Below are 15,628 nucleotides of genomic sequence, written 5' to 3' on the forward strand. Positions count from 1 at the left end.
AAGTGGAAAATTGTCTGCCAAAATTACGTTGATTTTCATTGCAGCAATGACTGTCAATGATCAATCGAACAATGTCGAGATAACGTGAACAATGTCGAGATAACGTGTACAGTAAATTGCCTTTCTATCTTGTGTCCTGTCTTAGGAACTTGCAATTGCATTTTGACAAACAGGACATTGCCCATGAAACAATAGAAATTTATAACTTCATAATATCTTAATACTATATATTATCACAACCGGTGCTGAAAAATATGTTTGTTGTCTTTTAGCGACAGGCTTTTTCTTGTGAAGGAGGGAGTAGTGTAATAAATTAGGGAGTATCTATATATTTTTGTAGGACACCTTACAAGTAAATGCTGGTGGAATTTCCCTTGCGCCTATTGGTTGGAGTGCACCTATACTTTAAAGTGAGAGCTTGCTAGTTTCAGCACGCAGAACAATGATCTGTAAAAGTGGAGAGTGTATATATGTAGGTCACTTACTACCTGGCAGGCTAGTGGAAATTACCCTTAAGTCTAGTTGTAGTGTAGAAGCACTAGACTGAATGCTGGTGGCCAGGTAGCTCAAATGGTTAGAGCGTCCGTCCAGGATTCAGAGGTCCCGGGTCGAGTCCCGTTCTGGCTGTTGCAATTTTCCTCTTGTTACAGTATATGGATGTTTGCTTTGAGAGTCAGAGGTTGCTAATTTGAGTAGAGAGTTGATATATAGGTAACCTTATTAGCTCAGGCTAGTGTGAATTTCCCTTGAGTCTAGTGGTAAGATGTTTGCCTTGAGAGCAATGGGATAGGTGCATGCTACCAGCTAAGCTGACCAAGAAGCCCTATTACTGTTGTATTACTATTTACTAATTACAGTTAAAATGGTTTTCTATATTGATTTGAAATACATTTGAAGGTTTAACAAGAAAAATCCTGAGTTGCAGTATATAATTGACTGAAAGAAAGTTTAATTTCTGAAAATGATGAACAGGGGAACCTTTTTAGTCCCAAATTTACACAAGTCTAAAATTACAATATACTCAAATAAGTGCACTGTCAATATTAAGATGTTTAAGTCCTGCTACAGTTTGTAATATTTTTAGGAGGGAAGTGTTCTATATATAGAATTATGTCACTGAGTATAATAAGCTTAGGTTATCATTGTTTCAGAAGACTCCCCAGAATACAAAGTGACTCAGAGCATACAAATCCGAGAAGACTATGGTTCAGATGAGATTCGATCAATCATCAAAGAAACCTTTCAGCTTCATGATGATGATATGGTACTGAAGGTAAGTCTTAATTGACATGATCACCTGTACATGATGATGATATGGTACTGAAGGTAAGTCTTAATTAACGTCATCACCTGTACATGATGATATGGTAATGAAGGTAAGTCTAAATAACGTCATCACCTGTACATGATGATATGGTACTGAAGGTAAGTCTTAATTAACGTCATCACCTGTACATGATGATATGGTACTGAAGGTAAGTCTTAATTAACGTCATCACCTGTACATGATGATGATGTGGTACTGAAGGTAAGTCTTAATTAACGTCATCACCTGTACATGATGATGTGGTACTGAAGGTAAGTCTTAATTAACGTCATCACCTGTACATGATGATATGGTACTGAAGATAAGTCTTATTAATTAACGTCATCACCTGTACATGATGATATGGTACTGAAGGTAAGTCTTATTAATTAACGTCATCACCTGTACATGATGATATGGTACTGAAGGTAAGTCTAATTAACGTGATCACCTGTACATGATGATATGGTACTGAAGGTAAGTCTAATTAACGTCATCACCTGTACATGGGAGGGATAAACAATAACTTTATAGATGAAGGATTCCAAATTGTCTCCAATGGTTAAAAAAATATCTGAATCTCCGATGACAAGAAGGGTACTTACAAAAGAAATGTATTATAATATAATTACCCGGGCTGTATCTCCTACACTACTTGTCACATGAACTTAATTCACTAGAAAGGTCAGATGATTATTATTAAATCCTATATTTTTTCCTTTTATTTTTTTCTGGAATTTGTTAACACATACTATCTACCCTGTGGAAATTCCAAAAAGTTGACATGATTGAATGTGGCCGATTCGCTTGATTCACTGGTCCAAAATACCACAAAATTACAAATACACTGTATATATGCATATGATTTATAATTCTTGTGATGAAACTAGGATTTACTAGTCCAAAATCGATTTGATGAAACTAGGATTTCCTATTTCATAATCGAATTGATGAAACTAGGATTCACTTGTCCAAAATCCTACAAAATTACTAAAATATATGAATTATTATTGATGTGATCATGATGAAGCTAGGATTTACTGGTCGAAAATACTGGGGTACTACAAAATTACTTAAATTTATTATATTTCAGGGCCGTTAATGGGCCCCATTCCCAATGGGAATTATTTCATTTTGAAGCCAAATTCCCCAAATTTGCAGTTTACTCCTGAAAAAATCCTTCCGAATTCACTAATTTTCTTCCCAAAATGAGATAAAAAGGCCCCATTGCAAACCAGTGAGAAAAAGCCCTATATTTTATCATCTATGTGATGAAACTAGATTTATTGGTCCAAAATCCACAAAATACTGAAATTCATTTGCACTTTAATTTGTTAAACATAGTTATCTCCCTTTAGCAGACATTATGGTTTAAACAGTTTAATGAGTAAGGACCATTGTAGTGACATGTTTGGTAAAATTTCACTGTGAACATGTATTAACCATGATCTCTATAATATCATGCACATAGACATCAAATATAGATATTATATTTATATAGGTAGTACATTTAGTTACAACCTGAAGTTAATTTTGATATACAGTAAAACTCGAATAAGTCAAAGTCGACGGGACCAAGATAATTATTCGACTTATCCAATGGTTCGACTTATCCGTGTCCGTATCAACAGAGTCATGACATTTACGAGTACCATCGGCTGTATGATGAATAGGTGCTTGATAACATGGTCCAAATTAAGCAATAAATAATAACAAACAAATTAATTTTACATTATAATAATAATTCATTTATCTAATAAACAGTATTCTGCACAGTTGCAGATCAAAACAAAATACATGTATAAAATTATCTTTGCCAAAGACACGTGATTTACCAACTGATTGTCATGCACATTACAGCATAATATTCTATTGAAACGATTCATTTTCTGGTATAAGAATGTAACATGTATACACATATTGTACCGGGTACTCACATTATTTTTCTTAAAAATCTAAATTATTCTACAATATGAAACAATAAATAGTTAGGAAAATTTGATTGACTGCGCATGCACTGATTTTGTAAAAAAAAAAAAAAAAGGTGAAGGCTGCGGTCAGTGTTTATCGGCAGTATGATGTGGCAGCTGTTTTGCACAGAATGCTATAATCCCGCATATTATTGTTACTATTGCATTGGTGTGTTTAGAATTTAGGTAACAATAAATAATTCAATAGCAGACAAGTATTTTAAATATGCATGTTTTTGCATCTTACATAATTTATTGCCTGTTTTTTCCTTCAATTTTTCGACGGCCATGTGTATCACTCAAAACCGTAAACAGGTCATGATGTTATGGTTTGTAAACTAAAACGTGTACATTTTGTTGTTATTTACACCTCAACATTTTGCTTCATCTGTGCACATGTATAAACAAAGTTATTATGGTCGATAGACAGACAGAAACTAACAATAGGCTCTGATAACACTGTTATGGCTGATCAGTCACGCTCAGGCCAAAGTCAGAAAATTTTACTTGAGACAGTATATGATGCCTCGATGTTCGAGACAAAAATGGAAATTTTGGTACAGTTTAGAATGAAGGGACCATAGATTATATTCGGCACAACCGCAGTATTCAATTCAACAGTGTTCAAGTCATCCGTGTTTAATTTACTAAGAAAAAGAAGGGGAAAAATCGGGACCGAACGAAACATTCGAATCGTCTGATGTATTTGATTCAAGCGTGTTCGACATAAGTGAGTTTTAGTGTAAAATTAAAATAAGAATTTTGATAAACGATATTAATTCAAACATAATTTCTGAAACAAATTTTGACCCTAGGTCTGAGCTGTTACCTATATATATATCTACTGTTAGTGTTACGCGAGGCATTTTCTGGAGGCTTAAAGCTTAAGGTGTTGAAGTTTTTGATCTATTTGGCTGTGTTTACATAGAGTTTGATTTGATACTACATTCTATGTGTGTATGGGTTAATGATGTAACTTAAACCTTCATGAAGTTCAAATATCATTGATACAGCCTCAGTCTCAATAAACTTTTACCTTTTTAGCTTTCCTAGTCCTTAAGGTAATATTGATATTTCAACATATTTTATTGGGAATCAAATGGATTGAACATCAGGCTAAGCCTATATTAAAGTTCTCTCCATAACATATTACATTTATTTCAAATAATTAGTATCTGGGTATTAGTCAAGAATGGAAATTACAGTATATGTATAGAAAGAGTATTGGTGAATAATATATAATGATAATCTTATGTATTTTCTTTTTGTTTATAATAATTTACAAATCATTGTTAAATATGTATTAGAACTCGTTTACTACGCAGGAGAGAGACAAGTGCCTGATCAACAACAGAGTTTCAGACTATAATTGATATTAATGACCTCTTCCCTGGAACTAAGCAATGTATGACATTGGTATTTCAATGGTAACATCCCCAGGAAGCTGGGATTCAAATTTATTCGAATAATGGGGCTGATACCCGACCCCCACCCCCTGGGGTCTGGGGCCTTTCCCCACCCTTGAAGACTCATTTTTAGCTCACCTGGCCCGAAGGGCCAGTGAGCTTATGCCATGGTGCGTCGTCCGGCGTCCGTCGTCCGGCGTCCGTCAACTTTTTCTTTAAATTGCTACTAGTCCTAAAGTATTGAATGGATTTTCACCAAATTTGGTTAGGAACATCCTTGGGGGAAGGGGAACAGAGTTTGTATACATTTTTACTCTGAACCCCCAGGGGCCTGAGGGGCGGGCCCAAATAGGGGAAATAGGGTTAATCCTTTAAATCGCTACTAGTCATACAGTTATGAATGAATTTGAACCAAATTTGGTCAGGAACATCCTTGGCAAAAGGGGAACAGAGTTTGTATAAATTTTTACTCTGAACCCCCAGGGGCCTGAGGGGCGGGGCCAAATAGGGGAAATAGGGTTACTCCTTTAAATCGCTACTAGTCATAAAGTTATTAATGAATTTGAACCAAATTTGGTCAGGAACATCCTTGGCAGAAGGTGAACAGAGTTTGTATACATTTTTACTCTGAACCCCCAGGGGCCTGAGGGGCGGGGCCAAATAGGGGAAATAGGGTTACTCCTTTAAATCGCTACTGGTCATAAAGTTATGAATGAATATGAACCAAATTTGGTCAGGAACATCCTTGGCAGAAGGTGAACAGAGTTTGTATAAATTTTTACTCTGAACCCCCAGGGACCTGAGGGGCGGGGCCAAATAGGGGAAATATGGTTACTCCTTTAAATCGCTACTAGTCATACAGTTATGAATGAATTTGAACCAAATTTGGTCAGGAACATCCTTAGTAGAAGGGGAACATAGTTTGTATAAATTTTTACTCTGAACCCCCAGGGGCCTGAGGGGCGGGGCCAAATAGGGGAAATAGGGTTATTCCTTTAAATCGCTACTAGTCATAAAGTTATGAATGAATTTGAACGAAATTTTGTCAGGAACATCCTTGGCAGAAGGGGAACATAGTGTGTATAAATTTTTACTCTGAACCCCCAGGGACCTGAGGGGCGGGGCCAAATAGGGGAAATAGGGTTACTCCTTTAAATCGCTACTAGTCATAAAGTTATTAATGAATTTGAACCAAATTTGGTCAGGAACATCCTTGGTAGAAGGGGAACATAGTTTGTATAAATTTTTACTCTGAACCCCCAGGGCCTGAGGGGCGGGGCCAAATAGGGGAAATAGGGTTATTCCTTTAAATCGCTACTAGTCATAAAGTTATGAATGAATTTGAACGAAATTTGGTCAGGAACATCCTTGGCAGAAGGAGAACATAGTGTGTATAAATTTTTACTCTGAACCCCCAGGGACCTAAGGGGCGGGGCCAAATAGGGGAAATAGGGTTACTCCTTTAAATCGCTACTAGTCATAAAGTTATTAATGAATTTGAACCAAATTTGGTCAGGAACATCCTTGGTAGAAGGGGAACATAGTTTGTATAAATTTTTACTCTGAACCCCCAGGGGCCTGAGGGGCGGGGCCAAATAGGGGAAATAGGGTTATTCCTTTAAATCGCTACTAGTCATAAAGTTATGAATGAATTTGAACGAAATTTGGTCAGGAACATCCTTGGCAGAAGGAGAACATAGTGTGTATAAATTTTTACTCTGAACCCCCAGGGACCTAAGGGGCGGGGCCAAATAGGGGAAATAGGGTTACTCCTTTAAATCGCTACTAGTCATAAAGTTATTAATGAATTTGAACCAAATTTGGTCAGGAACATCCTTGGTAGAAGGGGAACATAGTTTGTATAAATTTTTACTCTGAACCCCCAGGGGCCTGAGGGGCGGGGCCAAATAGGGGAAATAGGGTTAATCCTTTAAATCGCTACTAGTCATAAAGTTATGAATGAATTTGAACGAAATTTGGTCAGGAACATTCTTGGCAGAAGGGGAACATAGTTTGTATAAATTTTCACTCTAAACCCCCAGGGGCCTGAGGGGGAGGGGGGGCCAAATAGGGGAAATAGGGTTACTCCTTTAAATCGCTACTAGTCATAAAGTTATGAATGAATTTGAACGAAATTTGGTCAGGAACATTCTTGGCAGAAGGGGAACATAGTTTGTATAAATTTTCACTCTAAACCCCCAGGGGCCTGAGGGGCGGGGCCAAATAGGGGAAATAGGGTTACTCCTTTAAATCGCTACTAGTCCTAAAGTATTGAATAGCTTTTCACCAAATTTGGTCAGGAACATCCTTGAGGGGAGGGGGAACAGAGTTTATATGAATTTTTACTCTGTACCCCTAGGGGCCTAAGGGGCGGGGCCAAGTAGGGGAAATTGAGATTAGTCTTTTAATTGCTACTAGTCATAAAGTTTTAAATGGATTTTAACCAAATATGGTCAGGAATATTCATTGGAGAAGGGGAACCGAGTTGGTATAAATTTTTACTCTGAATCCCCAGGGGACTGAGGAGTGGGGTCCAATAGGGAAAATAGGGGTTAATCCTTTAAATCGCTATTAATTATTAAGTTATGAATGGATTTTAACTAAATTTGGTCAGGAACATCCAGAGAGGAAGGGGGGAAAGAGTTTGTATAAATATTGAGGGGCGGGGCCAAATAGGGGAAATAGAGATTAGTCTTTAAATTGCTATTTGCCATAAAGTTTTAAATGGATTTTAACCAAATTTGGTCAAGAGCATCCTTGGGAGAAGGGGAACCGAGTTTGGATAAATTTTTACTCTGTACCCTCAGGGGCCTGAGGGGCGGGGCCAAATAGGGAAATAGGGGTTTATCCTTTAAATCGCTATTATTCATAAAGTTATGAATGGATTTGAACCAAATTTGGTCTGGAATATCCTTAGGGGAAGGGGGAAAGAGAGTTTATATAAATATTGACTCTGACCCCCAAGGGGCCTGAAGGGAGGGGCCAAATAGGGGAAATAGAGATTTGAGTTTTAAATGGATTTGAACCCAATTTGGTCAGAAACATCCGTGGTGATGGGGGAACAGATTTTGCATAAATGGTTACTGTGACCCTCAATCCCATAACTATGTATAGTATCGCTGGGCATTAAGGGATAAACACAATTCTTATGTAAAAATAGGCCAAAGGGTTTTCCCCACCCTAAGGGACTTAGTTTCTTTAAACACCATTATGTTGTAAAAATAATCCATATGGTCTTTCAGAGAGTACATTTTTAGCCCACCATCATCAGATGGTGGGCTATTCAAATCGCCCTGCGTCCGTGGTCCGTCGTCCGTCCGTCCGTCCCTCCGTCCGTAAACAATTCTTGTTATCGCTATTTCTCAGAAAGTACTGAAGGGATCTTTCTCAAATTTCATATTTAGGTTCCCCTTGGTGCCTAGATATGCATATTGCATTTTGAGACCAATCTGAAAACAACATGGCCGACAGGCAGCCATCTTGGATTTTGACAATTGAAGTTTGTTATCGCTATTTCTCAGAAACTAATTAGGGGATCTTTCTGAAATTTCATATGTAGGTTCCCCTTGGTGCCTAGTTATACATATTGCATTTTGAGACCAATCTGAAAACAACATGGCCGACAGTCAGCCATCTTGGATTTTGACAATTGAAGTTTGTTATCGCTATTTCTCAGAAACTAATAAGGGGATCTTTCTGAAATTTCATATGTAGGTCCCCCTCAGTGCCTAGTTATGCATATTGTATTTTGAGACTAATCGGAAAACAACATGGCCGACAGGCAGCCATCTTGGATTTTGACATTTGAAGTTTGTTATCGCTATTTCTGAGAAAGCACTGAAGGGATCTTTCTCAAATTTCATATAAAGGTTCCTCTTGGTGCCTAGTTATGCATATTGCATTTTGAGACCAATTGGAAAACAACATGGCCGACAGGCAGCCATCTTGGATTTTGACAATTGAAGTTTGTTATCGCTATTTCTCAGAAACTTATGAAGGGATCTTTCTGAAATTTCATATGTAGGTTCCTCTCAGTGACTAGTTATGCACTTTGAATTTTGAGACTAATCGGAAAACAACATGGCCGACAGGCAGCCATCTTGGATTTTGACAATTGAAGTTTGTTATCGCTATTTCTCAGAAACTTATGAAGGGATCTTTCTGAAATTTCATATAAAGGTTTCTCTTGGTGCCTAGTTATACATATTGCATTTTGAGACCAATTGGAAAACAACATGTCCGACAGGCAGCCATCTTGGATTTTGACAATTGAAGTTTGTTATAGCTATTTCTCAGAAAGTACTGAAGGGATCTTTCTCAAATTTCATATGTAGGTTTCCCTCAGTGCGTAGTTATGCATATTGCATTTTGAGACCAATCGAAAAACAACATGGCCGACAGGCAGCCATCTTGTATTTTGACAATTGAAGATTGTTATCGCTATTTATCAGAAATTGCTGAAAGGATCTTTCTGAATTTCATTTGTAGGTTGCCCTCTGTGTCTAGTTATGCATATTGGATATTGAGACCAGTCAGAAAACAACCTGGCTGACAGGCAGCCATCTTGTATTTTGAAAATTGAAGTTTGTTATCGCTATTGTACAGAAGGTACTGGAGGGATTTTTCTCAAATTTCATATGTAGGTTCCCCTTGGTCCCTGGTATTGCATTTTGGGACCAGTCGGAAAACAACATGGCCGACAGACAGCCATTATTGCTAAATCTTAAATTTTATATATAGGTTGCCCTTGTTTGAAAAGCACTAGAGGGCTGTTTCTGAATTTACACAGATTAGTAAGACTTAGAGGAAGGGAAAAGTAGAGAAAAGATCAATCTGACATGGAACCTATAAAGATCATTCAATGGTGGGCGCCAAGATCCCTCTGGGATCTCTTGTTGTATAATGTATTAACAAATTGAACATGAACATTATTTTGACATTTGGTCAAATCCAACCAGGTGAGCGATACAGGCCCCATGGGCCTCTTGTTTTGTTTTATCTTTGAAACCATTCAGATTCCCACCCCATAATCATATATAGCCTAGCTGGGCATCAAGAGATGAACACAATCCTGATGTAAAAATAGGACCCAGGGGTCTTTCCCCACCCAAAGGGACTTATAGTTTCTTTGAAAACAATCATGTTAAATCTTGACTTTGTTTCTGGGTTATATCTTTGAAGAAGTTAAGATCCCCACAACATTATCATACATCAACAAATAAAGCTATTAGAAAATGGAACATAAAACATTGTTTTGATGTTTGCTCAAATAAACTAGGTGAGCGATACAGGCCCTCTGAGCCTCTTGTTTGCCTTTAGGTTTGTCATACTGTGATTGTTTTATAGTCCCAGTCAAACTAAACCATAGATTGGTAAGGTATACAATTTCTGTACAATTTTTAGCTCACCTACCCGAAGGGCAAGTGAACTTATGTCATGGCAGTGCGGTGTCCGCCATCAGGCCGTCCGGCACCAACTTTTCCTTTTAACAACTTCTCAATAACCAAGAGACCCAGTGACTTGATATTGGGCCTGTAGCATGCTGGTGTGGAGGGCTACAAAGTTTGTTCAAATGAATGATCTTGACCTATATGAAAGGCCACAGGCTAAAATCTAAAATAGCCAAGAGACCTGATATTAGGCCAATAGTATGCTGGAATGAGGGGTTAGAAACTTTATTGGCATGAATAAACCTAGCCTAATCTGATAATTGAATACAGTGGTATTCAGCATAGTATCTGCAGAAATGGCACCGATCAACTTCACTGTTGCTGTATACGTAGAGCCAGGTGAGTGATACAGACACATTGGGCCTCTTGTTTGTAAATGTTTTTGAGTCCACATAAAATCTTCTTTTATTCAAATTCATGAAACATAAAATGAGTTAACCTCTTTCAAACTTGGAAATACCAGTAAACAAAAATTTGAGGAAAATTTTGTACCCTGTGGTATCCAGGTCAAAGCATCGTTCTTCATTAGTCATCAAGGGCTTTATGTTACCTTATTATATCTCAAATGGCAGTATATATACTACTACCTATAATTTAAATGGATTATCATTATGCATGTTTCAATTTGATATGGAAAATGGCCAACAGACAGCAATCTTAGATTCTACATCACAAGTTTTGTTCAGATATTACTAGGGACTCCTGAGGAAATGCATAAATTATCTCACTACTCCCAATATGAATTATAATAAGTAAAGTGTTCCTTCATGACTTAATTGTGTGATAACTGACAGTATATAATACCTACATACACATACCCAGGTGTGGTATACATACCCAGGTGTGGTACCTGACAGTATATAATACCTACATATACATACCCAGGTGTGATGTTAATAATTGTCAGGTCAGACCTGTACCTTTACATGAGCTTTAACAGTACACAGACCTTTTAGTCGGGGATCAATGCTGGTAATTCCATCATTGGATGTCATGCATTTACCCTGTAATAAAGTTAATTGTTTTCTGTTATTTAATGCAAAACAATCAAAATGTCCACCATAAAAAGGTATATAATCTAAGAAACTTAATTAATTCCATACAGATTAAACTTTTGGAATCTTGCCAATCCGCTTAGTGCTGAATAGCATGTGTGTTGTAGATCTGAAGTTGACCGCAGATTGGTATAAATCAGATTACATTGTACTCACATGTGAGGTCACGTGGGGAATTATGGGTGTTTATCGGTAATGAGTATTTGCAAGAAAAAAAATTAAAGCACAAATTTTAAGCATCTTAAATCCTGTTGAAATGCTTATTTCTATTGTAAAAATTTGTACAAAATAGTATTTTGCATGTAAGGTACATGTTCATATACAAATATGTGTAATTTGATACCTTTGCCTTTGTATAATCAATAATGCTATGCTCACCTTACCTGTTGCTGTAGTATCACAAGGTTATTGCCATTTTCCAACATACCTATTCATCTAATGCACAATCTCAGCATTCTGAAATGATCAGTTTTGGTAGATATTTTAATTAATTAATGTTTAAGTTTTATTTTATATATTTCTATTTCATATGTATGTGATAGATGATGTTGATTAAAAATGTTGCATGCATATTGTGATGCATTATGACATGTAGGTATGGCGAAAGTTATCTCCCCTGGGCTGTATCTATCATGTACAAGGACTCGTTCTAAAATGCCAAGTTATCAAAAAGTTTGGGGGGGGGGGGGAAATGTCAGAAGATTTATATTTTCCACAAAGCAATCTTTTGCGAGCATGTAATCCTCTTTTGACAGGACCATCATTGTTCTTTTCTAATGCAGGGCATGATTCATATGCAGCTTGCAACTTACACATTTATTAAAGTATAATTAGTGAGTCATATTGTGCAGCTATAAATTTGCTTCTGCTAATTTACTTGGCCATTCAAAAAACTTTTTCTGAAAATAAAAAAAAAGAAAATCTCATTGCATATTATAGCTGAACTTTTTGTGAGAGATAAGCAGCCTAACAACATGTGGGATGTGTAGTGAAGGTAAACTCTAGTGACAGGTGCATAGGTGTGTACAAGGCATTCTGACTGGCTTCATGCACATGTAGATCCCAGTGTAGGTAGACAGTGAGGGGATAGTGCTGTTGTCTAGGTTTATCTGTCTTCTACGCTAACAGAGTATGTATATTACTACACAATGTATGAACCTACTTTGTAGGTTAAAGAAAACAAAAGGCAAATTAAAACAATAGATCAACGTAATGTATCATTGTTATAAGACTGAAGAATTAGTTTTCAAATCAGGAACATTTTTTAAGTATTTTGCCCCTTTTCAGCCTTTAAATCTTAATTTAAGATCCCTTTGAAAAATTCAAGACTCTATAATTATGATATACAGTTTTGTTTGTCTGGTGCATAATTTGATTTGATGATATTTTGAGTTTTTGATCTTTTGGGGCATTTGGAACAAATGGACTTAGATTGTGAGTTGCACATGAACAAAACTACATTTTACCCCAAAAAAACTTTGTAGTTAGCAAAATATTAAAGTGTACATTTTTATGACCTATTAAACTGAGGAGAAAAAATTAGGAAAAATAATTCAATGTATGTGGAATATAAACAGTTTACACCATAAGGATTTACAAGTTTAAATGCAACTTTCTTACAATGTATTTGTACTTTTTAATATGTCCATGCCTCTACAAGCTTATTGAGGGATTAATGTGATTTATAGCTCATTATCCGGACAGATTATGATTGTAAATTAGTCCTTTAACTCATAGCTGGCTCAATCTAAAATGATTTGTGATTGTTCAAGGTCACACAGAAATGGCTGGTGATTTTCGGTATAAAATTAGAATCTCAATCTAATTTTTCGATTTTGTGGGGTGATGAATTAAGTCTGCCTTCAGACAAATTTAATTACTGAGGAAATTTAATTTTGTTTTCAGTGAATTTCCGTTTAACGTCTGTCTGAATTGTTACTTCGGCTACAGTTATATTCGACAAATTTAGATTGACGGGATATTGCAAGTAAAAATGGAAAGTATATACAATGTATATATGAAGTCCTCTTTGATATTACAATGTAAAATTTAATTGCAAATTCCAACACTAAAACTACGTATTAACATTATATACAAAAGTATATTTCAGATAAACACACATGCATGCATTACTCCTATGTAATTTGTACTCAATACGTGTTGACAGTTCATGATGAAATGTACATGTATTACAAGAAGATTTCTCTTCTATTTCTCATCATCTGATAGGAAGGATAGCAAATTCTGGAGATTTTGTCAGTTTGCAAAAAATAAAATTCTGTAATTTAAGCTGTATTCCTGCAGGTACACTGAACTATATTACAGAATATACAAACGAGCTTTGATTTAACACACTGAAATCTGGTATTAGCCTCCCTAGGTCAATAATTGATGGAACATGGCATGTGTTGGTTCCTATTTTTGTTGTATTAATTGAATTGTGTGAAGTGGATGTTTTCATTTACAGTTTTACTACCGCTTGTTTTTACCTAGCTCACAGCTGTATCTCATCCATGCTCATCATTCCTCAAACCTCAGCTCTGAAAGTTTGGTTACTTTACCAAGCAAAATCTGAAAAAACTAAAGATATTAATCACTGGATCATACCAAAATCTTATGTAATTTAGTGCAAAGAACGTGGTAACAGTTAAAGACTTTTAATTAAATGTATGAAATATTTGTGAAGATATTTAATTTTTGAGAGATAATTTGAATATGGAAAAAATTATAAATTTGAAGTTAAGCTAACAAATATGAAATAAATCAGTCCAGATGTTGAGTTCATCCTCTGATGGCTCTCACATGTGCAGCAAAATTCCAACATGAAGATCTAACCGATTTGAATGAGATTATCCCTACACCTATCTGTACAGATCTATTTATAGACTTCACATCTTATGTAATAGTGTTGTAGTAAAAGAGTTGTCTGTTTTGGCATGTAGACAGACTTGGGGGCGTAACAATTTAGAGTAACATTTTTCTCTCTGTCTGTAGTCATCACTTCCGACTTATATGATTATGCTGATTTGTACAGAAACTGAGAAACAACTTAGCTACTATTATAGTGGGAAAATTTAAAGGTGAGAAGCATCTCTATCTTTTATAACTGGTAGTTTTTGTCGTCATTATTTATTGAAGGTCAGAGAGAGACCGTACCATTTTGACAACAATATCTCAGTCCCGAGCCATGATTGTGACCCTGAATTTGTAATCAAGACAGTGTATCAATGGAAGTTTAGAAGTGAGAAATTGGACTGAAATACTATGGTATTGTTAGAGTGTGAAAAAAGGTGTCATTTAACACAATATGTAAAAAGGTATACAACGTTTATATACTCTAGATATGTATTGGTACATGGCACCACAAGAATGTTACAGTTATATATTAACAAATATATGTGGACCTGGTGTCTACTGTATGTGTTTAGGGTGAGGCCATATTACACTTTCACTATAACATATCCATGATCATTGTGTTTTCCTCTTTTGAAAATGTATTCTTTACTGTTGCTTTGAATAAGTTCACTTTGTACTTTGTATTTAACTGATACCATATATTCTTCTGTCAAATGGATCACATGTTCTATATGTACCAGTTGTCATCAATGTGTTTTACAAAACAAGTGAAACAATAGATTTCTCCCCACAAAAGGCAAAAAGAGACAACTGGGAATGCATTGGCATGTTGTGAAGTCACTGTTAATGTCAACTGTTGTGGTAATATAAGGTTGATGTATTTATATTTTGTAAAAGTAGCTCTGAAGTGTATGTTACCACTATATTACAGCCCTGTGACATTGCTCATATTATGGCTCACCTGTAACTAAAATGTTCAAGTTTATTGCCTTGTGCAGTACTGTACAACCCTTCCGTGTCAACTTTTTCCTTTAAACAACTTCTCAATAACTAAGAGCTCCAGGCCCAGGGACAGGTCTGTGGCATGATGGGATTAAGGACATATCCTCAATAACCATGAGGCCCGGGATAACTTTATTGGCAAGTAGCATCTGGGCATGAACAACCTTGACCTATTTAAAGGTCACAGGTGTCCAATGCATTTATGGTGGGTTTTTTTTTGTCTGAATAGCATAAGAGCTGGGTTCATGATATATCAAAATGACCAGGGGATGCTGGGATGAAAGGCTACAAAATTAAAGTTGTTGAAGTGAATTAGCCTGAAGCTACTGGTTAACTCAAAGACTCGTATAAGAAGACTATATAAATTACAGTATGATACATATAGTATGTGTGTGACACTTGACTGTTGATTTGGAGGGCACATTTTAATCTCCATTTAATGGAGAAAGTTCAGTTGTTTTATAACACTATTTTAAAGTTTGGAAGGGGGCTGTAGTCTTGTGTTCTATACAGTCCACTTGAATGCAGGTTATAAAATGTGAGTTTTATTTCTCTGGCTGTGCTCTTCACAGCCTGACCATGT

At 36.2% G+C, this 15,628-nt stretch overlaps 1 protein-coding gene across 2 annotated transcripts in view; it reads left to right on the forward strand.

Moving 5' to 3' along the window:
• Nucleotides 1–15,628, forward strand: part of LOC117327364 — a 45,754-nt gene that overhangs the window by 216 nt on the left and 29,910 nt on the right. Inside the window, exon 2 of one of the 2 annotated variants that reach the window (XM_033884306.1) lies at nucleotides 1,155–1,273. In XM_033884306.1, the coding sequence (XP_033740197.1) occupies nucleotides 1,155–1,273 (119 nt within the window). Of the gene's footprint in view, nucleotides 1–1,151; nucleotides 1,274–15,628 lie in introns of both variants that reach the window. The other variant, XM_033884305.1, reaches the window with a different exon arrangement.

The sequence above is a fragment of the Pecten maximus genome, chromosome 5, assembly GCF_902652985.1.
Source record: "Pecten maximus chromosome 5, xPecMax1.1, whole genome shotgun sequence".
Lineage (NCBI taxonomy): Eukaryota > Metazoa > Mollusca > Bivalvia > Pectinida > Pectinidae > Pecten > Pecten maximus.